This window comes from Centropristis striata, chromosome 8 (assembly GCF_030273125.1).
Source record: "Centropristis striata isolate RG_2023a ecotype Rhode Island chromosome 8, C.striata_1.0, whole genome shotgun sequence".
NCBI classification, from domain to species: domain Eukaryota; kingdom Metazoa; phylum Chordata; class Actinopteri; order Perciformes; family Serranidae; genus Centropristis; species Centropristis striata.
Window position 1 is genome coordinate 3978577 of NC_081524.1, and position 27578 is coordinate 4006154.

General features: G+C 34.7%; 1 protein-coding gene across 3 annotated transcripts; it reads right to left on the reverse strand.

Moving 5' to 3' along the window:
- Window positions 1-35: 35 nt before the first annotated feature.
- On the reverse strand, window positions 36-19514 carry lin28aa (lin-28 homolog Aa). 3 transcript variants are annotated; one of them, XM_059338336.1, is made up of 4 exons: window positions 19450-19514; window positions 18355-18527; window positions 7268-7452; window positions 36-873 (listed from the first exon to the last, which is right to left on the reverse strand). In XM_059338336.1, exons 1-4 carry the CDS (start codon window positions 19457-19459, stop codon window positions 651-653), a joined length of 591 nt encoding a protein of 196 aa, XP_059194319.1. In that variant the 5' UTR covers window positions 19460-19514; the 3' UTR covers window positions 36-650. The 3 variants fall into 3 exon arrangements, with proteins under 3 accessions (XP_059194319.1, XP_059194318.1, XP_059194320.1); XM_059338335.1 differs by lacking the exon at window positions 19450-19514 and adding an exon at window positions 19060-19321; XM_059338337.1 differs by lacking the exon at window positions 19450-19514 and adding an exon at window positions 18872-18994.
- Window positions 19515-27578: the final 8064 nt, after the last annotated feature.

Below are 27578 nucleotides of genomic sequence, written 5' to 3' on the forward strand. Positions count from 1 at the left end.
AGCCAAAGAGCTAAAGTGAATAATGCAAACTGGGATTTGTTTTTTTTCCACTTTTGCATTGAAGTTGTGACTCTTCCAAATCTTCTCAACCCTAAAACTAAGCCCTTCTTTTCTTTTCTTAACATTTATTCAACAGGAAAATGGTTAAATTCAATAAAAGATAAAGTCTGAATATGCAGTAAACACATCCAAAAATCCAAAGAATCCATAACTGAAAATTTTAGCTGCTTCCAAACTTTTGGCCTGTAGTGTGTATTTTCCCACAGGAAGGGGAGGGGCACCGTTTCACATTAAAAAAAACAAAAAAAAACACAGATTCTACAAAAAGTCGTCGAGATAATCGGTCATATGGCATCGCTGACTACAATCTCAAACCCCTCAAACAACAGCAGTTATTCCAACATTTTTAAAAAGCGTCCTGAGTGCAATAATACAGCAGTATTCCTGAGTGTTACACCAACTGAAAACAAACAAACAAAATCAACTTCAGCAACATTCTTCATCAGCAATATCTTTTTTCTTTTCTTTCATATAACCTGAGGTAGTTCCAAAAGCAGCGTGGACAGGTGGAGGGTTCCGTGTGTCCCGTCTCTCCGGCGGAGCACTTTGATTGGCCTCTGTGCTGTTTTGCCCGTTTTCTCGCCTTAATCTTACTCGGAGGCGTCGGGAGGAGGAGGTGCCGGGCGGCTGTGCTCCTCCTCGTCTCCTTTCGAGGGCGACGGTTTTCCCTGAGAACCCGGCGAGGACTGTTGTGCTTTGATTGGGCAGTTGGCCACCATGTGGTCGATGCTCTGGCAGAAATGGCACTTCTTGGGCTGGGGGGGCAGTTTGCACTCTTTGGCGTGGTGGTCCAGGCCTCCGCAGTTATAACACCTGCAAGACCAGACCAGAGGGTTTAGTCACCTGTAGTATGTTTAACTCTAAGGAGTCTTTACGGGCTGTTTGGTCCATTTTAAATCCTTTTCATCCTGCCTGTATACACTACTTAAAACATGTTTAAATGCATCAACATTTTGAACCAAAAAGAAACAGAAAAAACAATATGAATGTGATCTTGTGATTGTGTGTGATCCTGTCAACTGTGGTTTTTAGTTTTTAGTCATTCTGTGTCTTTTTTTAAGTTAATTTGTGTCTTTTTAGTCATTTTGTGTGTTTTTTAGTCATGTGTCTTTTTTTTGGGTCATTTTCTGTCTTTTTGTGTCTTTTTTGTCATTTTCTGTCTTTTTTTCGTTTTTTTTTGTAATTTTCTGTCTTTTTATAGTATTTTTTTGGTCATTTTCTGTCTTTTTGTGTCTTTTTTGTAATTTTCTGTCTTTTTATAGTATTTTTTTGTAATTTTCTGTCTTTTTGTGTCTTTTTTGGTCATTTTCTGTCTTTTTGTGTCTTTTGTCATTTTCTGTCTTTTTGTGTCTTTTTTGTCATTTTCTGTTTTTGTGTCTTTTTTGGTCATTTTCTGTCATTTTGTGTCTTTTTTTGGTCATTGAGTATTTTTTTTGTCATTTTGTGTGTTTTCTGGTCATTTTGTGTCTTTTTTGGTCATTTTGTGTCTTATTTGTGTCATCGTGCAATCAAACTGGCATTTAAAGGGTTAAAATCCTCAATATTTTTGAATGTTTGGTAGTGTTGAGCAGGGCAGAAGTTGTTTAAGAGGTTTATGCAGAAAAAAAGTAGAAAAAAAGAAATTAATCTGTCAAGTTTTTATAGCGCTTTTTTGGAAGTGAACATTTTCAGCCCAAAGGGTCTGAAAGGGCAGTAAATATATATTAGACACTTTGCTACTTGAGCAGATAAATGTTATAACAGTCATTTAGTGCAAAACTCTGCACATCACAGTGAAGGTAAAACATGAAATGAAGGAACAATAACTGAAGCACATTGTGAGTGGAGGGGGACTTGAAGTTGCACCAGTTTCCCACTAGGTGGCAACATCTCACCTGGAATGACCCGACTCTGCATTTTGTCATAAATCTTGTAAGGGCATTCCAGGTCAGGAGGCCGGCCAAGCAGGAGTTACTGGAATGTTTCACTAGTGAGGTGAGAAGCTTCTAATGGCAAAAACTATGTTGACCAGAGGCCAGATTCATTAAAAATGGTGTAGTTTCATGAGTAATGCTGGCTTACACCAAAAGAGTTCTACAGTCCCAGACTAAAAACTGGAAGTCTTTAGTAAATCTAGGAGTTTTACTGGAGTCACGGCGCTCCGTCAGCTCCATGGTTAAGTTTAAGGTAGTAATCTGCTCTGGTTCATATCAGTCTGTTCCTAGTCTTGGTTTGGATCATATCAAACGTGTTTGATATTATCTCAAGTCTCAGTGACGTAACACAATCACCAACCAATAGATGAGCGGGGGAAAGGTCCCCGGTTCAGACTGGTTCCAGACTGGTTCCTGACCGGCCAGTAAGACCACTTCCACAGGAAAAAGGAACATCACAATAATTATTGTGTATATATGTATATTTTGGACAAAAGCGTCAGCTAAATGACATGTAATATAAATGTAAAGAAAATGACCAAAAAAAGACACAAAATGACTAAAATAAAAGACACAAAATGACCAAAAAGACACAAAATTACTAAAAAAGACAGAAAATGACCAAAAAAAGACAAAATTACTGAAAAAAAAGACACAAAATGACTAAAAAAAGACACAAAATGACCAAAAAAAGACACAATGACTAAAAAAGACACAAAATGACCAAAAAAAGACAAAATTACTGAAAAAAAGACACAAAATGAGAAGACAGAATGACCAAAAAAAATATCCCACAGAAGACACATAATGCCTTACAAAGACACGAAAAGGATTCAAAAATGGAGAAAATAGCCCGAGACTCCTGCCTAAAACATCTGTCTTCAGGTTTATAGTTGCATTGACTCCTATGAGCTCCAGATATCACCAGCAGCTCGTCCTGTCTGTCACTTTGTCTCTGCCAGCAGCTTCCTGTCGGACTCTATTGTATCAAAGTAAAACACCCGTTTCATCGCCATTGAACTTTAGAAATGAAACAACCGCGGAGGTCAGCGGGCGCCATCACGGGCGCCATCGGCCACCTCTGTTCAAACACCACCTCCAGAATGGCCACGCGTGCAGGGGCGTTGGACAGATGGGTGGTGGGCGTGGGGCGCCATGCCGACCCCCGGCCGCCATTGTAGCGGCAGATGAGGTTTGAACGGGGCGGCTGGCGAGGGGTCAGCGCGGCGGTTGGGGCGGTGTCAAGGTCTATACCGTCACCACGGAGCAGCTCGCTCCATCAGCATCCATCAGGACGAAGGGAAGTGGTCCCTTTGTCTGGAAAAGCTGCAGCAATGACCTTTGAACCCTAACCCTCCCTGCCCTCTCCTCACTCCTCTAACCCCCGCTCCCACCCCCCCCCCCCCGGCCCTCTTTGCATTTACTCATACACTGTTGCCATGACAACGGCGACCTTTCACCCCCAATGCCCGGGCTCTTACATCTGTTATCAATTAAATGGACAGGAGCTCTTTTTTTTTTTTCCCCACCCTCAAACACACACTCACAAAAGGTGGTCACTGCAAAAACCAACTGACAAAAAATAAGAAATAATTCACTAGAATTAAACAAATACATGCTAGAAACAAGTTAAATTATCTGCCAGTGCAGGAAGAATATTTGTCTGTGTAAGAATTCTTTAAATAAGTAAAAATATCTAGAAACTGGGACAAACAACGATGGCTTGAAATACATCCTAATGTATTTATTTTGAGCAATTGTGGCTTGAAAAGCCGAACTGTAGTAAAAAACATTAGCCAGAAATACTTGAAACTAGCACGTTTTGGTGGTAGAAAATGCTTTTGAAATATCATTAAAACTACATGCAACTAGAACTCTCAATTTGAGCCAAAATTTCAGGTAAAAAAATCACCATATTCAACAGTTGAATAGCTTGAAAAGCATGAAAAAGAACACAATGTCAATCCTAAAAAGAAGTCTTTACACAATAATAATAAACTCTATGAAGTCTTGGGCTATTTTGTCCATTTTGAATCCTTTTCATGTCTTTGTAAGTCATTTTGTGGCTTTTTTGGTTATTTGTATCTTTTTGTGTCTTTTTTTAGTCATTTTGTGTCTTTTATTGGTTATTTTGTGTCTTTTTAAAATAATTGTGTCTTTTTTTGTCATTTTGTGTCTTTTTTTGTCAGTTTGTGTCTTTTTGTCATTTTGTGTCTTCTGTGGGGTTTTTTGGTCATTCTGTCTTCTCATTTTGTGTCTTTTTTGGTCATTTTATGTCTTTTTTTAGTCATTTTGTGTCAAGAAGTCATGCTTTGGAGCTTTTGGAAACTCCAGAAGGTTAAATAAGCACATACTAATAATACTAATAATTAAATGAACACATAAATCTATGGTCAGCAGGTAAATTATACTCAAAACAATATAATTAAGACACTATTGCTCGATATAAGAAGAAAACACTTGGTAAGCTTTGCAGTGTAGTAAAAAAACAAAAAAAACGCTGCTCACTTTGGTGGCAAAACATGAACCGAAAAGAACTGAAAAGTCCTCTCTACTCCTGTATGAGTAATATCTGATCAATCAATCAATCAATCAATCATACGTGAACCAATGAAACACCTTCCAGCTGCATAATGAAACACGCTGCAGGGCAGCGATATCTTCTGGTGGATCAGTGGCTCTACAGAGAGTTATTGAGCTGCAGCGGGCCTCCCAGGACTCTTTGAGGCCGTAATGATCTCTGCTCTCACCGACTACTCTCTGGCTCTAATCACAGCTGACAGCCAGGTGAAGCTGATACACCTCTAACCCCCAACGCATTGATATTCAAGGAGGGACTCAAAAATCACTCCAATACACAGATGTGTTTTATGACCAAAAATGTGTCCGTCGTTTGATCGAGTTTTGGCTCTTTTTGATAAACTGACAGAGGACCTAGACTCATTGAAGTACTTTTTTCGGGGTTTATGTAAATCAGGGGTCTCAAACTCAAATTACCTGGGGGCCACTGGAGGCAGTATCAAAATGACCAAAAAAAAGACACAAAATGACTAAAAAAAAGACACAAAATGACTAAAAAAAGACACAAAATGACAGAAAAAAACTAAATTACTAAAAAAAGAATCAAAATGACCAAAAAAAGACACAAAATGACTAAAAAAAAGACACAAAATGACAGAAAAAAACTAAATTACTAAAAAAAGAATCAAAATGACCAAAAAAAGAAACAAAATGACTAAAAAAAAGACACAAAATGACTAAAAAAAAGACACAAAATGACAGAAAAAAAACTAAATTACTAAAAAAAAGAATCAAAATGACAAAAAAAAGACACAAAATGACTAAAACAAAAAAAAAAATGATAGAAAAAAACTATATTACTAAAAAAAGAATCAAAATGACCAAAAAAAATTACTAAAAAGACATTATTTTCAAAAGACACAAAAATATAAAAAAAAAGACAAAAAATGAGAAAAAACTAAATTACAAAAAAAAGACACAAAATTATTTAAAAACAGACACAAAAATATTTTAAAAAGAAACAAAATGACCAAAAAATGACACAGAATTACCAAAAAAAAGACAATTAAAGGGACCTTCCACACATAACACGGTAAAGTGCCATTCATATAAAACTCACTTTAAACTTTCATATCAAGGTGAGGGCCACAAAATATCGCCACGAGGGCCGCAATTGGCCCACGGGCCGCAAGTTTTTCCTCATTGAATGGTATTTTGCCTTTAACATGATGCACCGCCTGTGATTTTAATATTTTACTGTCCTCATTGCAACTTGGATACATTTCTGATTAATTGTGCAGCCGTAGTTCAGATCAAATATTGATAAAGTGAGAGAATAACCAAACTTTAGATTCATTTTAAGATATTTTTTTTTTTTGATTTGCAAATCACATTGGTGGTTTAGGAAGAGAAAGAGAGAGAGTCAGTGGGTGTGAATTCACCAGGGAACAGCAGATTTAAACAGTTATTGATCCAGGTCACACGTCAAGCCTGCTGCTGTGACCCCTGCTAGGGCTGGGGTGGGGGGTGGGGATGAGGAAGAGGAAGAGGAAGGAAAATGGGGAGAAACTAAAACACCAGAGTATATCCGATCCAACCTGGACACCACAATGACTGCTGGTGGCCTGTAAGGGGCTCTAATGTAAAACTGAATTATCTGTTGCTGTCTAAAGGGGGAAAAAAAACATGGATTGTGGAATTTTGTGACTTATTTTGAGTGTTTTACAGGTTTTTAGAACAATTATTCAATGAATCGAACAATAATCAATTATTAAATTAATCGCCAACTATTTTGATAATCTCATAATTGGTTTGAGCAAATTTTTTTTTTAAAGACAATAAGTCCAAATTCTCTTCAATGTGAATTTTTCTGGTTTCTTTGTTCCTTTATGACAATAAACTGAATATCTCTTTGGTTTGTGGACAAAACAAGAGATTTGAGGACGTCTAAGTAGCTTGTTAAGCTAACTACTTAGCTTACTTCTTGGCTGAGTAACTTGCTAACTACTTAGCTAACTTCTTGGCTAAGTAGCTTGCTAAGCTAACTACTGTACTAACTTCTTGGCTGAGTAGTTAGCTTAGTAGCTTGCTAAGGTAACTACTTAGCTAACTTCTTGGCTAAGTAGTTAGCTTAGCAAGCTACTTAGCCAAGTAGTTAGCTACGTAGTAATACAAAAACGTTTTTTCTTCATAAAGTATGAGAGGCAAAATGGAAATAATGATCAGTTCTCATCAAAAACAAGATATTTAAAGAATACTTGGAATATTCAATCATAAAATAAGTTGATATCAAAAGATAGAGCACAGAAACACACAGCCAGCATGAATAACATGAAGGAAATGAATGCGGGTAATTTTTGACCCATGTTGTGCATCAAAGGGTTAAACTTGCTGCAATTTTTGTTCAACGTGGCTCAAAATATTTTAACATTTTCCCTGACTTATCTGCTTTCTGCCTGTGATCCTGATCCTGTTATCATCCTCTTTACTCTTAAAAGTGGAAGCTTGAACATAACTTTGTTGCATTAATTCATTAGTTTCAGATTAATTCAAATGCTCATTGTTGTGATGGTTTTATAAAAAGCTTATTGCATTTTTTTTTTAAGGTGTGGGCTAAAAAAGTTTTGGAACCGCTGGTTTAAATATTTGGATTAAAGATTAATGGATAATGAAAATAATCATTAGTTGCAGCCGTGCGGGTTTTGAAGATTACACAATGAACAACATTAATTTACTGTCTTTTTTTCTGCTCTTTCCAGGTGTTCTCTGCTCACCTGTCTCCCTTTGAGCGTCTCTTCTGGACCTTCTTTCCTTTGGGTCTCCTCTCGCTGCCCACACAGTGGACGCCTCCTGGTCCGGTTACTCTCTGAGACTCCAGGCCTTTTGACGACTTCTTGAAGGAAAACTCCACCGCCTCGCCTTCCTTCAGGCTGCGGAAACCCTCCATGTGCAACTTGCTCTGTAAGGCGACATAAGGAAAAAAGGGATTCAGCATCAAAAATCATGAAAACTAGTTTATGGTGTCTTAAATGCTTCCCCTCCTCACAGAAATACTGCTGGTCATTTTTTATGGGATATACAGTGGAAAAATGATTAGAGCACCTTTGTTTTCTTCAATTTCTTGTTCATTTTAATGCCTGGTACAACTAAAGGTACATTTGTCCAAACAAATATAAAGATAACAACAAAAATAGCTGATAAGAGTTTAATTAAAGAGCTGATAGACATTTTCCATGGTTTTCTTGATAATAACCAAAATCATCATCAAGAAAACCATGTTAAATGTCTAGATATCAGCTCCTAAATTAAACTCTTATCAGCTATTTTTGTTGTTGTCATTATCATTAGAAGCTTGACCAACATCAATTTCTAACAGCATAACATCAACTTAATACAATAAATATGAAATTCAATGGAAAATCTCAACTTTTTTTGTGAAATGGGGAAGTCTCAAAGGCAGCTTATGGTGATATCGACTCAATTACTCTATATAACAGCATCAAATACACAGCATATAATATATTAACAACACAGAACAGAAACCAGGAGCCTGAGCTACACTGCAAATTAGAGTTAATTTCTTATTTTAAGCGTGCAACATGCTTATTTCTACTTCCATAATAAATCACTACCCGACTGAATACTTCATATAAAGAATCTTTGTGTCAGAACAATTTTACAGCAATGTATTTAAATATGTAATTTACCACAGCTTTGGTTAAAGAAAGGGTGCCAAAAAAAGCTTAAATACACCTGTAAAATCATTAAAAAGTGCTTGAATGTGACTTCTAACTTTCTCCTTAGATGAGAATACATTCAGAGCCATGCTGGATGAACTGTGCTACCTCAACCAGCATGCTTACGCTCAACCTGTTTATTTCTAGATTTAGATTTGTGTTTTTTGGTCTTTTTTTGGTCATTTTGTGTCTTTTTACATCTTCTTTTGGTCACAAAATGACCAAAAAAGACAAAAAATGTACAAAAGAGATAAATTAAAGCTGCAAGCAGCGATGAACTGGTCCGAGCAGAGTGACCTAATGATTATTTGTTTCTTACCAAGATAAAAAAAAATTTTTAGATTTAGATTAATTTATCTTGTTTTAAGAGTTATTTTAAGTGTTCAACATGCTTATTTCTAGATTTAACAATCTTAATTCAAGAAATCTTGTCAAGGTAAATTATCTGCCCATGCAGCAACATCATTTCCCTCAGATTTACTGTTTTATCTGGTTTTTAGACACCTTTCTTTCTTTTTTCGCAGTGATACTTTGGCCCTTGAGAACAATCTTCACCTCATCTTCTCTGTGTGAAACCATCACAAGCTGATAGGACTTATCAGGTATTTTGAAGTGATCATTATGATAAACAAACATCAGTAACAAAGCTTTCTGTTCCCACTCCACTCATCACTCTGTGCACAAACTAAAAGGCCCCATTGTCTTAATGCTGCTTTGTCTTTGAGTGGTAAACCTGATGAGGATAACCTTCAACCATCCCCCTCTGGAGGAGCAGCATTCCTCACTGCCCCCCCCCCCCACTAACACACTGACCACTACTACTAACCCTAACTGCAGGATGCAGGGTTAGAGCTGGGTGGGGGTGGGGTGAGAAGGCAGCAGGAGGTTGGGGGTCAGGGTGACATTCCTCGGATGGTTGTTTGGCAGAAAGACGTGCAAGATAAAAGTGGAGGAGAAAGCACTAATGATTGATATCTAGCTTTGATATCACTGCTTCAATACGTGACATCTTTTATTTTGTCAAAAGAAACATTTCATTTTGTAGCATGTAGGATGAAGAGCAACATAAGAAAAGCGTGTTAACTATCAACAAAAGAAGAAACAATGGAAATGTTTGAATATGCTCAGAGTAAACGTTGACCTAGCCTTCTGGTTAGCAACATATTCGCTGGAACTACCCTGTTAAAAAAGGTGTTTAGTCTAAAAACCAGATAAAAACACTAAATCTGAGGGAAATGATCTTGCTGCATGGACAGATAATTTCACTTGACAAGATTTCTTAAATTAAGATTGTTAAATCTAGAAATAAGCATGTTGAATTAAGCTTAAAATAAGAAATTAACTCTTAAAACGAGATAAATTATCTAACACTAACACAGTTTTTTTTATCCTGGTAAGAAACAAATAATTGTCAGGTCACTCTGCTCGGGCCAGTTCATCGCTGCTGGCAGATGTTATTAGGGCCACGGGGCAATCGCACCATGCACTTTTATTATACTGTGGATTTTTTCTTCTTCCTCTTCCGGACGCAATTTCGTCCCGCTACTAGTCCTACAACTTGAAGAGTTGCAGGACAAATTATATATCAAAACATGCAGATTGATCGGGATCGGTGTGCTATTACTTTCCTCTACAGAATAACATTTTTTTGCCACGTAAGTTGTGAAAAACTGCCCAAAATTTTGCATTGAAATGAATGGGACGGCCGAAAGTAGACACTAGTCTTGTGTATCGGTGTATTGATCCACGTTTCGATAGGTCATATAGTTTTTTACCAATCCCTGTTCAATGAACATGATCATTTTTGGAGAAATTCTGAGATTATAATGGGTGTGTATTGCACGGAATGTTCGTGTCACAGTGTGTGACATCATCGCCAGAGTGTAGAGGGAGAGAAGAAATTGTCAAAAAATACATTTGAAAACTGCGCTCCAGGCCGCAAATTCCACTCTACAGAAATAATTTATACATAGAAACATAGGAAAATTAGTCTTCTCCCTCACAATCCTCTGGTAAAGCTGTCAGAGTTATAGTTTGGGCGTAGGACGCAGAGATGATCCACCAACACCGCCAACAGCCTCATTGGCTCCCATATTAAAAATGCAGGAAGATTTCTGAAAAAGGGAGATGTAACAGTTTTTTTAGATCGCTCTAACAAAGCTATTTATAAAATTTTCTTAAAAAAACAAACATATGTAGACGTTCAGGAAGAACTCAGGACGCTCAAAGTGAAGTCGGATCAATGATAGGTATTATGGTTTTGCCAAAAATGCTTTCTGTTCGAGGCCAGAAATTCCAGTCTGTCCACCTCTGGCTGCTGTCACTGTTCCGGAACATTCGGCTGTTGGTGGCAGTTAAATCTGTTGATTGCTTTGCTCTGATTGGTCCTTTGGTCTTTGATGTGATTACAGTTAAAGATACACGCACACACACATGCGCGTAAGCACGCACACTCCTCACACATCCATACACATGCTTCAAACACACACACACGTAACTTTATGCGATTTTCGCTACACACATACACAAATGCGTGCGTAAGCACGCACACTCCTCCAGATACAAATGTTTCACACACACACATATTTTGAGGTTAAAGGGCGTAGTTTGAAATCTCTGAAGAATCTCATCATAGTGTACACACACCGGCAGTAGCCCCCGTGGCCCTTTCAGAATTTCCCCAGAGGAAATTTTCTAGTTTATCTCTTTTGTACATTTTTTGTCTTTTTTGGTCATTTTTTGACCAAAAGAAGATGTAAAAAGACACAAAATTACAAAAAAAAGACACAAAAAGACCAAAATAGACACAAAAAACACCCCAAAAAGTTTTTCTTATCCTGGTAAGAAACTAATAATTGTCAGGTCACTCTGCTCGGGCCAGTTCATCGCTGCTTGCAGCTTTAATTTATCTTTAATTTAATTTATCTGGGTTTTTCCAACACCTTTTTTACAGTGTTTGTTCACCTGGTGCGACCTTTAAGAAGGTTCATGTTTTTCTCCTTCCAGACATTTGCGATTCCAAAGAAAACAGTGATGAAGTGAAGGTGTGGTGTGGATTTTAGGATTGATACGATATGGGAAACCCCTTTTTAAAACTCCCTGGTGAGACAGAGATTAACCTGTCACAACAATAGCAGGATGTGGACAAAAAAGAAGAGCGTTGCATGGTGAAGGAGGCTTGTTTTGATAGACATTAATCCCATTTTCTTTATCTAATTTCTGAGTTAAGTCACTTCCATTTATCAGTTCTGATAAACACCGTCTGCAGTGAGCGTTCGCCAAAACCTGCAGGGATCAAACTGATCTTCTCAAAGCACTCGTTTATTCTGAAGGAAGTCTGAGGTCCGCTTCAAACCAGATCAACAGAGAATCCTTCAGCACAGATCATCAATTAAAAGATAATTGTTCTGTAGCAGAGGTCTCAAACTCACGGCCTGCGGGCCAATTGTGGCCCTCGTGACGATATTTTGTGGCCCCCACCTTGATGTGAAAGTTTAATGTGAGTTTTATATGAATGGCACATTACCGTGTTGTGTGTGGAAGGTCCCTTTAATTACTTTTTTGGTAATTTTGTGTCTTTTTTTAATAATGTGTCTTTTTTTAATATAATTTTGTGTCTTTTTTTTAGTAATTCTGTGTATTTTTTTTTTTATTTTGTGTATTTTTTGGGTCATTTTGTGTCTTTTTTTAGTAATTGTGTGTCTTTTTTTAGTAATTGTGTGTCTTTATTTAGTCATTTTGTGTCTTTTTTGGATCGTTTTGTGTCTTTTTTTTTGTCATTTTGCATCTTTTTTTAGTCATTGTGCCTTTTTTTTTGTAATTCGGTATCTTTTTTAGTAATTTTGTGTCTTTTTTGGTCATTCTGATCCTGCCTCCAGGTAATTTGAGGTAGTTTGAGACCTTTATGTACTATCGTGACGCTCTCTGTGATGAGAAAAACAACAACAACAAACAAAAGCTCCGTCTCTAATCCTGCGACTCACAGTTGGGCATCTGCTACATGGACGTCACCGCGGCAACACAACTGGTGAGCCATGACATTTGAGTGGCAACATGGACGTCCAGAGCCCCGGAGCCCCCCACTCCCACCAGAGCCCCCACTCCACTGGTGACCGTTAACCCACTTCCTCTCCCACGTGTCACCTCCCCACCCCCACAACGGACTCACACCGGCCACATGCCCACCACAGGTTATCAAGAAAGGGTTAAATCATTGGTGTCTTTTTTGGTAATTCTGTGTCTTTTTAAAATAATTTAGTGTCTTTTTTTGTCATTGTCTTTTATTTTTATTTTGTGTATATTTTTGCTCATTTTGTGTCTTTTTAAAATAATTTTGTGTCTTTTTTGTTAATTGTGTGTCTTTTGGGGTAATTCTGTGTCTCTTTTTGGTCATTTTGTGTGTCTTTTTTTTTTTAGTAATTTTGTGTATTTTTTGTAATTTTGTGTCTTAAATAATTTAGTCTCTTTTATTGTTAATTCTGTGTCTCTTTGGGTAATTCTGAGTCTCTTTTTGGTAATTTTGTGTCTTTTTTTAGTCATTGTGTCTTTTTTTAGTCATTTTGTGTAATTTTTGTAATTTTGTGTCTTTTTAAATAAATGTGTCTTTTTTGTTAATTCTGTGTCTTTTTGGGTAATTCTGAGTCTCTTTTTGGTAATTTTGTGTCTTTTTTTAGTCATTGTGTCTTTTTTTTTAGTTATTTTGTGTCTTTTTGGTCATTCTGTGTCTTTTTTTGTAATTTTGTGTCTTTTTTTGTAATTTTTTGTCTTTTTTAGTCATTTTATGTCTGTTTTAAAATAATTTTGTGTCTTTTTTTGTTAATTCTGTCTCTTTTTGGTAATTCTGTGTCTGTTTTTAATAGGTTATCTCGACACACACACACACACACACGTACACAGGTAGAGCTCCGGATCGGGGCTTTAACTTTGTGGATGTGATGTTGAATCAGTATTATTGGGCTGTACTGTAAACTGTAAACTGTAAACTGTAAACTGTAAACTGTAAACTCAGAATGTGTGGCAGCGGAGCGAGGCAGAGAAAGACATCAGAGCAGCAGGACAATAGCTGAGACAAAGTGGGGCTCGGTCACGGCCGGCGGCTGCTTCATTCGGATGCGTGGCTCTATTGTCCACCTGCACAAAGGCCACCGGACCCTCAGAGTTCATTTTCCTTGACACGCGGCCACTAATTTTAGGGCTGAGGCCCTTTACGTTGCCATAACCCCCAAACATCCATCATGGACACGCGTGGCTACATTTACTAGTGACAGACTGGGAAGTTAGACATTGGTTACGCTTTCCTTCTGGAGAAACTGATTCAGTTTAAAAGCATTATGACTTTTAAAGTATCGAGAGCAATAAGAGAATTGTTTGTTGACATGCAGATGCAAGCTTCTGGGCCTGGGTTGTACTGTTGCATGCTTATTTCTAGATTTCAGATAATTTCACTTGACAAGATTTCTTAAATTAAGATTGTTAAATCTAGAAATAAGCATGTTGAATGCTTAAAATAAGAAATTAACTCTTAAAACAAGATAAATTAAAGCTGCCAGCAGCGATGAACTGGCCCGAGCAGAGTGACCTGATGATTATTTGTTTCTTACCAGGATAAGAAAAAAAAACTGTCTTTTTTTGGTGGGGTTTTTTTGTGTCTGTTTTGTTTGGTAATTTTTTTTTTTTTTTTTTGTGAATTTATGTCTTTTGTGTCTTTTTTTGGTGGGGTTTTTTGGTCATTTTGTATCTTTTTACATCTTCTTTTGGTCACAAAATGGCCAAAAAAGGCAAAAAATGTACAAAAGAGATAAATTAAAGCTGCAAGCAGCGATGAACTGGCCCGAGCAGAGTGACCTGATGATTATTTGTTTCTTACTAAGATAAAAAAAAACAACTTTAGATTTAGATTAATTTATCTTGTTTTAAGAGTTAATTTCTTATTTTAAGTGTTCAACATGCTTATTTCTAGATTTAATAATCTTAATTTAATAAATCTTGTCAAGGTAAATTATCTGTCCATGCAGCAAGATCATTTCCCTCAGATTTACTGTTTTTATCTGGTTTTTAGACACACCTTTCCTGCAGTGTATCTTTTAACCTGCATTCAATGGCATTATGCATTATACTTACAGTAAAAAAAAACAAAAAAAAACAAATTCCCTCCTGTTTTCTTTCTAATCTCTGTAACTACTGGAGCACCAAACTGAGTTTCTATCCCCAGATCAACTCATGTCTTGTTTGCATTATGATTAATCTGGCACCAACTTCCTGTGTACAGTCAAACAATACTTCAGTTACAACGGCTTCACGGAATAATGAGCATCTCTCGATATGCATCATCATCAACAGAGAGGAAGAACACTGAGAAACAGATACGAGTCAGAGCTGAGAGTCTCAAACCTGATCTATCAAACACTAGTTTTAAATGATAGACCAACTTCATGTGAATGCATATATACCAGGGGGCTCAAACTTGCGGCCCGCGGGCCAATTGTGGCCCTCGTGACGATATTTTGTGGCCCCCACCTTGATATGAAAGTTTAATGTGAGTTTTATATGAATGGCACTTTACCGTGTTGTGTGTGGAAGGTCCCTTTAATTACTTTTTTGGTAATTCTGTGTATTTTTTCTGTCATTTTCTTTCTTTTTTTTAAGTAATTTCGTTTTTTTTTCTGTCATTTTGTGTCTTTTGAAATAATTTTGTGTCTTTTTTTGGTAATTCTGTGTATTTTTTGGGTCATTTAGTGGCTTTTTAAAATAATTTAGTGTTTTTTTAGTAATTTTGTGTCTTTTTTTGGTCATTTTGTTTCTTTTTTAAGTAATTTAGTTTTTTTTCTGTCATTTTTTGTATCTTTTGGTAATTTTGTGTCTTTTTTAAATAATTGTGTGTCTTTCTTGGTAATTCTGTGTATTTTTTGTGTCATTTTGTGTCTTTTTTAAATAATTTTGTGTCTTTTTTGGTAATTCTGTGTATCTTTTGTGTCTTTTTTGTGTCATTTTGTGTCCTTTTTAAATAATTCTGTTTGTTTTTTGCTAATTCTGTGTATTTTTTTTGGTCATTTTGTGTCTTTTTAAAATAATTGTGTGTCTTTTTTGCTAATCCTGTGCATTTTTTTGGTCATTTTGTGTCTTTTTTAAATAATTTTGTGTCTTTTTTGCTAATCCTGTGTATTTTTTGTGTCATTTTGTGTCTTTTTTAAATAATTCTGTTTGTTTTTTGCTAATTCTGTGTCTTTTTCTGTCATTTTGTGTCTTTTTTTTGTGTCATTTTGATACTGCCTCCAGCGGCCCCCAGGTAATTTGACTTTGAGACCCCTGCTCTAAACCAAATGAAGTTAAACTTCTTGTCTGGATGAAGGAGGAAATGCAGCTAAAATAAAGGGTGAGAGCTCCTCTCCTCTTTAGAGTGGGAGCCACACACACTCACAGGGGGCTGAGCAGACAGCAGAGAGCCTTTAATCACTTTATGACAGGAACCTGGAGGTGAATGAGCAGCTATGGGACTCCTCATTCACATGCTAAGCCTTTATCTTATCACACTCCCCCGCCTCTTCACCTCCCACCTCTCCACCACTCGTATGTATGAAGGTGGATGGAGCTTTAAACCTGCATGAATAAAGGAGTTCCCTCCAGAAACACCAGAAACAACTGATAGTCCAACTCATTATCAGTCAAGATATTCAGCTTAATATGGAACAAAACTGAGAGGCGTTGTTTCTTGCACTTTTTAAATAATCTTGTTTCTTTTTTGATAAGAAACATGGTTTTTTTCTGTCATTTTGTGTATTTTTTGGTCATTTTGTGTCTTTTTACAGTAATTTTGTATCTTTTTTTACAGTAATTTAGTGTTTTTTCAGTCATTTTGTGCCTTTTTTGGTCATTTTGTGTCTTTTTTGGGTCATTTTGTGTCTTTTTACAGTAATTTAGTGTTGTTGTTTTTTACAGTAATTTAGTGTTTTTTCAGTCATTTTGTGCCTTTTTTGGTCATTTTGTGTCTTTTTACAGTAATTTAGTGTTTTTTCAGACATTTTGTGTCTTTTTTGGGTAATTTTGTGTCTTTTTACAGTAATTTTGTATTTTTTTTTTACAGTAATTTAGTGTTTTTTCAGTCATTTTGTGCCTTTTTTGGTCATTTTGTGTCTTTTTTTTGGCCATTTTGTGTCTTTTTTGGTCATCATGAATTAAATGACTTTAACGATGAGTTATCCAAACAGTTTACAGATTAATTTAGTGCTGAATCAATGTAACTCTAAAAGGAATACCAACAATTACTTCCTAGGCTGCGCACACATGCACAAAATGAAGCTAATTTTTTTTTTTTTTAACTTGCATCTAAGCCGAAAGAAAGACCAGACAAATTCTGCTGAAGCAACAGAGATTCTTTAAGCAGGACTGAAATGTATTTCTTTCCCATAAACCAATTCTAGCATAGTTTAAGCTCAGTTATATGGTATTTTATGCTGCTTAATTTGTAAATTTGCTTTATAGAACTAAAATTAACTGAAAATGAGTCAGACTAAACCAAATAACCCTGGCTCATTTGATAAATTAGCTTTATACAACAGCCCCAGAACTGTAAAATTGACATTTATCCAAGTTTATCACAATGTTATGATCCCAGATACAAATATAATCAATTCAGTCCTACATGAATATAAGTAAAGTGCTTATCTTAAGAAGGTGAAACCATATATTGTGTCTTTTAAAAGTAATTTTGTGTTTTTTCAGTCATTTTGTGTCTTTTTTTTGGTAATTTTGTGTCTTTTTTTGGTCGTTTTGTCTTAAAAAGTTTTAAGCTTTTAAAAAAACTGCCTAAACCAATTATTCGATTCTCAAAATAGTTGACGATTAATTTAATAATCGATTATTGTTCCCCCACACAAACATAAGCAACCCAGTCCTACATAAATATATGTAAAGTGCTTATATGGGCTATCGTAAAAAGGCGAAACCATATATTGCCTCTGTGAGTGTGTGTTAAAAGCATATTTTAACCTTAAAAAGAAGTGATCAATAAGCTCTTTACTGTCTGGATGAGGTCAAACCATGAGACTCACTCATTTAAAAAGCATCCAAACAGATTGCAGCAAAGCTAAAATGGCTAAATGTGGCACCCACTCCTCCGTTTTTAAACAAAAACTAACAAATATCGACTGTTCAAACTGCCTCACAAGAGGATCAATTCTGTGCTTTCTCCTCTTTAAAACACCAGTTATAATGCAGCTCACACATGATCCATATCCACCTTATAAGCATCGATGACAGCCTGTTTAAGTGTGTTAGCTCCAAATACACTTTGTTTTGTTTTTCATCACATTATATCACATCAGTCCCTCTTAGGAAAAAAAAAAAAAAGCCACGAGGGAGGCAGCAACACGTGTTCCCCTGAGGGAGAAACACCCACCACACTAGAAACCCCCCACCCATGTAAAACATTCATTCATTATTTAACTTTTAACTCAAATATACAAACTCAATGCAACATGTGTTAGTTTGGTTGTTTTAATGCACTTTAAATCGATTTATCCGGACTTTTTTTTATTTTTTTACTAAGACTAATGAGTCGTTTCTGGTCCTGCAAAGTTAAAACAAACCAAAAAAACCCACTCATGTAAAAAACACCTCACATTATTTAACTTTTAGCTCAAATATCCAATGCAACAGGAGCAGTTTGGTTCTTTTAATGCACTTTATATCGATTTATCCGACTTTTTTTTTATTTTTACTAACACTAATGAGTCATTGCTGACTAGTTTCAGGTTCTGCAAAGTTAAAAAAAAAAACACTCATGTAAAACACATCTCACATTATTTAACTTTTAACTCAAATATCCAAACTCACTGCAACAGGAGTAGTTTTGTCCTTTTAATGCACTTTACATCGATTTATCCGGGCTTTTTAAAATGTTTTACTAACACTAATGAGTCATTGCTGACTAGTTTCAGGTTTGCAAAATTGGAAAAAAAATGGTCAATTTAATTAAGCTGAATTGGAAACAGGTGGGGTGATCTCACTCCTGCTGGCAATGCATTTAACTTGATATATAAAAGGAGATTTCAGCACTCTGTTGATACTTTCTGCAGTGTTTTAGGGTGCACAAGTGGTTCTGGTAGGTTCTTGATAAATCTTCCTACCTGGTGGACAAACACGTCGACCGGCTCGTCCAGTGGCACTCCCTCTTTGTTGGTCATGGACAGGAACCCGAAACCCATGCGGACGTTGAACCATTTACACAAGCCGACCCCGTTGTAAGACTGTGAATCCTCCTCGGTGATGGGTCCTTCATCCTCCTCGGTCTTACACACTCCTGCAGCGAAACATGCATGATTAAACACTAAAAAACGACATATAAACTGTTAGAGATGCGATGCATATCCGGAAAAAGGCGACATTTCTGCAAAACTTTCCTTTCTCACTCCTGCAGCGAAACATGCACATGATTACGCACTAAAACAACTATATATAAACTGTTAGAAATGCAATGCATATCCGGAAAAAAATGGCTATTTCTGCAAGGTTTAAAACTTTTCTTCCTCTGTGCGTCACCAATCAATAGGAATCAATGCAACGCGTAACGAGCTGAGGCTGAATTTCCACTTAAATGATCGCAAATTACGCAAAAAAGCAGCTGCGCATGAATGAAAACCGCACCAGTTTGTGCAGATTAAGTGCTCCAGGAGGTTTGCATGATGTCAGATTGCCTGAAAACCGCTTAATGCATTCATTGTTAGACTTCACATCACGTTAAAATGTTCCACCACAATCAGACAGACAGGAAACACCACAGCTTCATTAACTCTTTTTCTTTCTTTTCTTTTTTTTAAATGCAGTTACTCAACCTGGGAATTCCTGGTTAGAAACGGAGCCCATGTCTTCACTTCTGCCTTGAGTCAGAATTAGCACCCAAGCTACAGTATCCTTTTTTTTTTGTTTTTTTTTGTTTTTTTGGTTGCAGCCCTCAAACTGGGTAATCCTCACAGATTGCCACTTTCATGCAAAATGCTGTGAAAAGCAGAAACTGCGCAGCGAGAGGGAAAGCGGGAGAGGGAGGTAAACAAAAGGGGGCTGGCAACCTTTTCCCCCTAAACAATGAGGGTGGAGGGGGGGGGGGGGGGTCACAGGGTAGGATCCTTACTGAAGAATCCCCCCCTCAAAAAAAAACCCTTCTAAAACAATACAAGAAGAGCCGAGCCCTTCAGAAACAGAGATAACTTCCCCCAACTACTTACCTTCTGCCATGTTCCAGGGCCACTTTACTCCAGGGTCTCTCTCTCTTTATTTCTCTCTCTTTCTCTCTTTCTTTCTCTCTCTCTTCTCTTCCTCCTCTCCTTGCAGTGGTTGATCAGCTCTGTTGGTCAATACAAAATGACCATTTCTCATCCAACAAACCCCCCACACACTCTCGGTCACGTCCACGTGATTCACAATTAGAGTCCCCAAGGACAGATTGCATAATGTGAGATAGCAAAAAGGTCCAAATGTGGAGAAGGGACCAGTCACTGTAATAAAAAAATACTTATGAAATTCTTATATTTCTACACAGACTTTTTTTTTCTTCTTGTGCAATATTTTATTGAACTGCTAACTTAATGCAATCCTTTGTGCTTAATGTTTTTTGTGTGATTTTTGTGTGTTTTTGCGTGTTTTGTGTATTTTTTGTGCTTTAATGTTTTTTTCTGTATGTTTTTTGTTATTTTTTCTGTGTTTTTGCCATTTTTGTGTAGTTTTTGTGTTTTTCTGTTTTTTGGTCATGTTTTTGTGTGTTTTTTAAGTATGTTTTTTGTAATTTTTTTGTAATGTGTTTTATGTTTTTGTGTGTCTTCTTTTTGTTGTGCAATATTTTATTGAACTGCTGATTTAATGCAATCCTTTGTGCTTAATGTTTTTTGTGGGATTTTTGTTTGTTTTTATGTGTTTTTGCGTGTTTTGTGTATTTTTTGTGCTTTTATGTTTTTTCTGTATGTTTTTTTGTTATTTTTTTCTGTGTTTTTGCCATTTTTGTGTAGTTTTTGTGTTTTTTTGTCATGTTTTTGTGTGTTTTTTATGTATGTTTTTTGTAATTTTGTGTAATGTGTTTTATGTTTTTGTGTGTCTTTTTTTTCTTGTGCAATATTTTATTTAACTGCTAATTTAATGCAATCCTTTGTGCTTAATGTTTTTGTGTGATTTTTGTGTGTTTTTGCGTGTTTTGTGTATTTTTTTTGTGTTTTTCAGTTTTTATTTTAATCTTTTTTTGTTTATTTTTTTGTGCTTTTATGTTTTTTGTCATTTTTTCTGTGTTTTTTTCTGTGTTTTGCCATTTTTATGTATTTTTTTGTGTTTGATATGATACCAATATTTTTTAAGTGGTTTATACAGGCAGAATGAAAAATAGTCAAAGCCCATCAAAATAACCCCAAACTCCAAAGGGTTAATAAAGAGGGTTAACTCTATGGAGTCTTTATGGGATATTTTGACCATTTTTGAATCCTTTTCATTCTGCATGTATATTTATGTTTTAGTAATTTTGTGTCTTTTTGTGTCTTTTTTTAGTCATTTTGTCTCTTTTTTTGGGTCATTTTGTGTCTTTTTTTAGTCATTTTGTCTCTTTTATTGGGTCATTTTGTGTCTTTTTTGGGTCATTTTGTGTCTTTTTTGGTCATTTTGTGTCTTTTTTTTAGTCATTTTGTGTCTTTTTTGGTCATTTTGTGTCTTTTTTTTAGTCATTTTGTGTCTTTTTTGGTCATTTTGTGTCTTTTTTTTAGTCATTTTGTGTCTTTTTTGGGTCATTTTGTGTCTTTTTTGGTCATTTTGTGTCTTTTTTTTAGTCATTTTGTGTCTTTTTTGGTCATTTTGTGTCTTTTTTTTAGTCATTTTGTGTCTTTTTTGGTCATTTTGTGTCTTTTTTAACATTGTGTGTCTTTTGTTGTCTTTTTTTTAAGTTATTTTGTGTCTTTTTTTAGTCATTTTGTGTCTTTTTTAGTCCTTTAGTCCAACATAAAATGTGATTTTAAATCTTTTCTTTACTTTCAAAACACTATCATGCTCAATAAAGAATTTTAAATTAAATATGTTTATTTATCAATATCCATTCTCCATGCATTTATTTGTCTGATCTTTTTTCACTTATTTACTTTAATAGTGTATTATTTTGTTTAATTTGCTACTGGAACTTAAATTTCCTCCCAAAGGGATCAATAAAGTCTATTTCTAAGTCTAAGAGTTCAACAAAACTTACTGTAAGTTAGTTCAGATTTAAATAATTTACAATTAAAAAAAGGTGATTTTATTTGCAGGACTGGACATGTAAAACACGCTTTTATTTAAATATTTCTAAAAATAAAAAATAAAAAAGACCACTGCCTAATCAAAAAAAAGGGTTAGAAATTAATTTTGTTTTACTTTATCTGAAATGTATCATAACATACAGTCGTTATGCACTTTATGTGTTTTTTAAGCTCACTGTTCACTGCACCTTATGTGTTTTTATACTGTATATTTATATTTTATTCTGCACTACAACCAATACTCCTTCCTTAGGTATTTTTATTGCATTTTATTGCTTGAATATGCATAGGTTGTTCTTCTTTTTATTTAATTTAATTATTTATGTTTTATTTTTATCTATCTATCTATCTATCTATCTATCTATCTATCTATCTATCTATCTATCTATCTATCTATCTATCTATCTATCTATCTATCTATCTATCTATCTATCTATCTATCTATCTATATTTAAATCTTTCTAAAAATAAAAAGAGACTACTGCCTAATCAAAAAAAAGGGTTTGAATTTAATTTTAATTTACTTTATCTGAAATGTGATCTGAATTATTAAAAACCTATTTATTCTACTTGGCGTTCAGTCCGAGCTAGGAAAGAATCCTTGGCTTTTTTTTAACTTTTTTTATTTTCTTTTTTAACTCTAACTCTGTTTTTAGATTGAGTTTTTATTACTATTTTATTGTTTTACTGTTTTTAGTAATTATTGTTTTCATTGTTTTTATGTATAACTACATTTGTGCCTGATTTTTATTGTATTTTAATAAATGTACAGCACTTTGATCAACTGAGGTTGTTTTTAAATGTGCTCTATAAATAAACTTTGACTTGATTGACGCATATTTTTTAATGATTTGATATCAATGCCCATTTAAAATAACATTTAGCTATAAACTCTTGCAGGTTGTGCAGCTGACAGTGTGTCTCTGCAGGCTTATTGTCCCTTTACAAATAAACGAATAAATGAAATTAAAATATTAAAATAGATAAATGAATGAATGTGAGGTCACAGGAAGAAGAAAACAAACCCGGTGGAGCCTGTAGAACCTTAAAACATGACACTTTTTAGTGAGATTTGCTTTAATAGAGGTTTATTTTAGGAATCAAGTGCGCATTTTAACAGGATTTACACTTCTACAGTGTGAATAATTGGTTTCTTTGCGGTCTCAGCTGCTTCCTCAAGGTTTGTGATGGTGATCCGGATCAAACATGGAGGGGGAAGTGTTGTTTTCTCCGCGCGGAGCAGAGAAACAGCTCAAATGACTCAAACAACCAGAGGAGAGTTTAAAGCTAAAGGAGAAAAAACGAAAGCGGACTTGAAATAAACAAAAAGGACGAAGGACAGATTTTTGTTGTTGTTGTTGTTGTTGTTTTAAAAGCGCACAATACAATACTTGGCAGCAGGAAAACAAGCCAAACGGATTCATGGATCGATAGTGATTGATCACGTCATGTTAAGATGTTGACTCGCGTCCTTGTGGAGTGATGGATGAATCAAAGACAGAGGAACGTCATCTTTTAACGAAATAATCAAAATATATACAAATTAATTATTTTATCTTAATTATTCTGAGCGAAAAAACATTGATTTACCACAACTGGCATAAAATAACTGCAATTAAAAACGCATTAATGAATATAATACAAATATATAGGATATATATATATATAAAAGAATTCGTTCTGATAATATTAACAAACATCACACCGTAAAAAAAACAAAAAACTGTTGTTTTTACGGTAAAAGAAACCCAGCAGCTGTGGTTGCCAGAAGTTTACCGTAATAAACACGGTGCAACTTTTTTCTAATATTACGGTAAAATTAGGCTATATTAGCACTGTTGATTTCCTGTTTAAGATTGCCATTGTAGTCCATATTTTACCGTAAAAAAATGAATAAAAAGTTTTTTCCACCAAAAGAAACTCTGTTCCGCCATATAATTGAAAAGAAAATACTTTATAAATGAAAATGCATAAATTAAAGACTTTACCATAACATATAACAGTAGCCTATATTTTAGTTAGAGATATGGTGTTTAGTACATTTAACAGTGATAAAAAAAGTATTTTTTTACAAAAAATAAATGCAAAAACGATGGCTTGTATAGAAATATTACAGTATATTTTTGCTACAAACACCAGCCAGTGTATTTTACAGTGAAGTAATGTGTTTAAAAAATGTAAAAAAAAAAAAAAAGTTAAAAAAAAATTACCGTTTTGGCTGATCTAAACATTTACAGTGTTTCATTGTTATTGAAACTGAATTAACCCATTTATCATTTTACGGTCTTTTTTACCGTAAAATCTAAATACTTTTTTTTTTTTTACAGTGCAGATAAACGCGATTTATGTTAATTATTTATTTATTTAATTGGTTTTATATAGAAAAAAGATGAAAAATGTGATATAATTATCGACGTGTGTGTTTTTACCTGTGGAAATGAACTTTATCAGCATTATGAACTATTCAGTTTAATTGATTTAATGTATTTATTGTTGAGAAAGCTCCACATGTGTTTCAGGCCGACCTGTCGGTTCATCACAACTACCACAACGACCCCTTGTGGATTTATGGCCCTCACATTATATAATCAGCAGCATTAAATATGCCTTTCTATACGTTATATGGCACAAATCTGAGAAAACTTTATTATTTCTGCGTGTTTGTATTTAGCCTAATTTAGGCTTTATGTAGGCCTAAAAAATATTTGTATAAAATAAGTTTGTAGGGAAATAAAACCAACAAAATCGGGGTCATGCTGTATTATATTTCATTTATTCCTATGTTAATTTATTATTCGTAGTATTTGATTTTATATTCATTTTACATGACTTTATTTCCTCTTTTATTGAGGTTAAAAGATTTCTGAAAACGCAACACACATTCACTTTTTTATTTTAGCTGGATCACAATCTGGGGAGAAACTTTTTTTGTTTTAGTTTTTAATAAAATGTTTTCATAATTTTTCATCCAAGCTTTCAGAGATTCAGGCTCTAATGTGTTTTATTTAATTGATAAATCAGATTTTTACTCTGAACCTCTGATCTGTCAATCAACCCTGAGCTGCTTGTTTCAGGAGGAATTAACTGTTTTATTTAACTGATTAAACTTTCTAAAACTTTTTCTTTTATGGAGTCTTTTCGGGCTATTTAGTCCATTTTTAATCCTTTTCTTCCTGCCTGTATAAACCACTTAAAATGTTAATTAGAAAGTTTGGAAAGTTGGAAAATTAGACCATATTATTGGCTATATAAGCTATGTTAAAATGCAAAATAGGAGGTGTTTCTTTGGGGCTTTTTTTCTGCAAAGTAATCATTTTTATCTAGTTTCTGAATCCGTTAATATATATCTGCATTCATATTTTATATTTTATGATACTTAAAAGTTTCCTTCAGGTTAAACTGACTCATAAAAACACTTAGAAACACACGGAGCAGATCTAACAATCACATAACCTGCTGAATTATTACCGACCGAGTGTTTGGAAGTAATCAGATTACTTTATTTTCTCTCCAACGAGCCGTTTCTATAAAATATCTATAATCTCTATAAATCCTGCAGCTCTGTGGAATCAGCTCAATCAGAACAGCTCAAACAGTCTTTGTGCACAATAACACAGTTAGAGTGACAGAAATCAGGGGAAAAAATTGCATTTCTCTAAATAATTATATTAAATTGGTATTTATATATATATAAACATTTTTCCAAGTGCCCACAAGTGGACGTCACAAGACGTGACATCACCAAAAAAAGACGCAAAATTGCCCCAAAAAAGACAAAATGACAAAAAAATAGACAAAATTTCCCACAAAAACCCCCTGACATAAATGGAAAAAAACGTTTTCTCCACATATTGTACATATTGAAGTAAAATGACCAATAAAAGCTACCAAAAAATTGCATAAAGTGACCAAAAAAGAAAGAAAATTACCAAAAAAGACGTAAAATGACCAATAAATAGAGAAATATACCAAAAAACTGTGTAATATGACATAAAATGACAAAAAAAAAACAACAACATAAAATGACCAAACCAGTTTTCTCCACATATTGAATATATACTCAGTATTACCTAACCTGAAATATTACGTTTTAGTGATTTAAAAGTAAGTCTGACAAAATAAAGTAGGACAGAAATGTCCAGGTCTGTTTGTTGTTGGTGTATTTGGAGATGGATGATAAATAATGATGCTTCAACAGCTTTATTTTAGTAATTTCTGTGTTTTTATCTGTGTTCTTTGTAATTTATTTTTATTTTTTGTGTGTTTTATATGTGTTTTATATATATATATATATATACATATATACATATACATATACATATATATATGTGTGTATATATATATATATATATATATATATATATATATATATATATATATAAACACATAAAAACACACCAAAAAACACACATAAAACACACAAAGAAATGACTAAAAAACACTATATATATATATATATATATATATATATATAGTGTTTTTTAGTCATTTCTGTGTTTTTATCTGTGTTTTTTTTTAATGTGTGTTTTTTGTGTGTTTTTTGTGTTCAAAATGTTGATCCAGTAAGTCAAAATGAAAAAAATTATAGTCAGGTCATATAGGTGAGGTTGTGCTGGAAACAATGATACCAACACGACATGGTAAAGATTTTAAATATACAGGCAGAAAGAAAAGGAGTCCAAAACCCCAATAGTCCCAAACTCTAAAGGGTTAACTGAGTCAGATCTCCAGCTGGATCAGTGGATCATGCTTAAATAAACCGCTCAGTGGACAAGCAAAACAATCTAATGAAGTCCCAGTAAGTCAGATGGTTTCCAGCAGAGGAGTCACTCCTCCCAGTGGCTCCTCAGAGGATGTTGGCCGGGAGCCAAGAAGTGCTCCCTGTGGGACTCCTGCTGGACTCCTGCCAAGCTGCAGCGAGCTAATGGAGCCAGAGACGCTTCACTTAAACACTTTACTACTGTTAGAACCAGCATGTTCCCCTTCATCTCAAACAAACATCCTTCTTTTTATTCAAAGTAGTAAATAAAAATAAGTGATGTTTTGCTTTCAATCAAATAAATAAATAAATACAAATCAGAAACTCAAATTTCCAGCACGGAAAGGCACCTGGAGGCCCCAGGCACCCTCACTTGAAGTGGCCCTCAGTACAACTACATGAATTTGAGCATGAAATCTTAAAAGTTCAGTGTAAAAATGCACAAAATTACTTCTTGCAATTAATGTTGGTCTGCTGTTCTTGGACTGATAAAAAAATCACAGTAAGTGGTTATTTTTTATTTGCTTCAAACCTTTTGTATTCTTATTTATACTGTTTACATGAGCATGAGCATGAAATATGTTAAGTTACTGCACTGTAAACAAATAGACAAAAAATAAACAAATGGGCACAAAATGACCAAAAAAGACACAAAATGACCGAAAAAAAGACACAAAATTAACAAAAAAGACACAAAATTAACAAAAAAAGACACAAAAAGACAAAAACACGGCAAAAAAATCCCCCCCACTGTTACACTATGGAGAGGCTAGAGTGACAACATCATCAAAAAAAGACACAAAATGACCAAAAACATGAAATCTTAAAAGTGCAGTGTAAAAATGCACAAAATTACTTCTTGCTATTAATGTTGGGGGGAAAAAGGAAATCACAGTAAGTGGTAATTTTTTATTTGCTTCAAACCTTTTGTATTCCTATTTATACTGTTAAACATGCATTTGAGCATGAAATATGTTAATTACTGCACTGTAAACATATTTAAAATTGCAGTTTCATCATATCTGGTTAAGTGTACGCTCCTATATGTGGCCCTGTGGTAGTGAACATGAAACATTGTGGCCCCCTGCAGCATTTAAGTTGCCCATCCCTGAGCTAGGATGATATCAGGTAAAATGGGCCATTTAAGGTTTGGGGGTCCCAGCCAACACACACACATGTGCATGACATTTGTTTCAACCAAAACATGTATGTTGATTGTCATGTGAAATTAGCGCAACTCAAAACAGGACAGCTTCCTATGTAGTGAACTACTTTTGTTGTGTTTGTGTGACTTAGCTTGTTACATATGACTGGATGGTAGCTTCTGTGTAGT

Excerpts from the sequence above, each read along its gene's own strand:
- lin28aa (XM_059338335.1), bottom strand. The coding sequence starts at position 19,090 with ATGGGCTCCGTTTCTAACCAGGAATTCCCAG. Across the intron at positions 7,453-18,354 it reads TCGACGTGTTTGTCCACCAG|AGCAAGTTGCACATGGAGGG; the intron begins GTAGGAAGATTT and ends GTCGCCTTACAG. Across the intron at positions 874-7,267 it reads AGACGCTCAAAGGGAGACAG|GTGTTATAACTGCGGAGGCC; the intron begins GTGAGCAGAGAA and ends CTGGTCTTGCAG.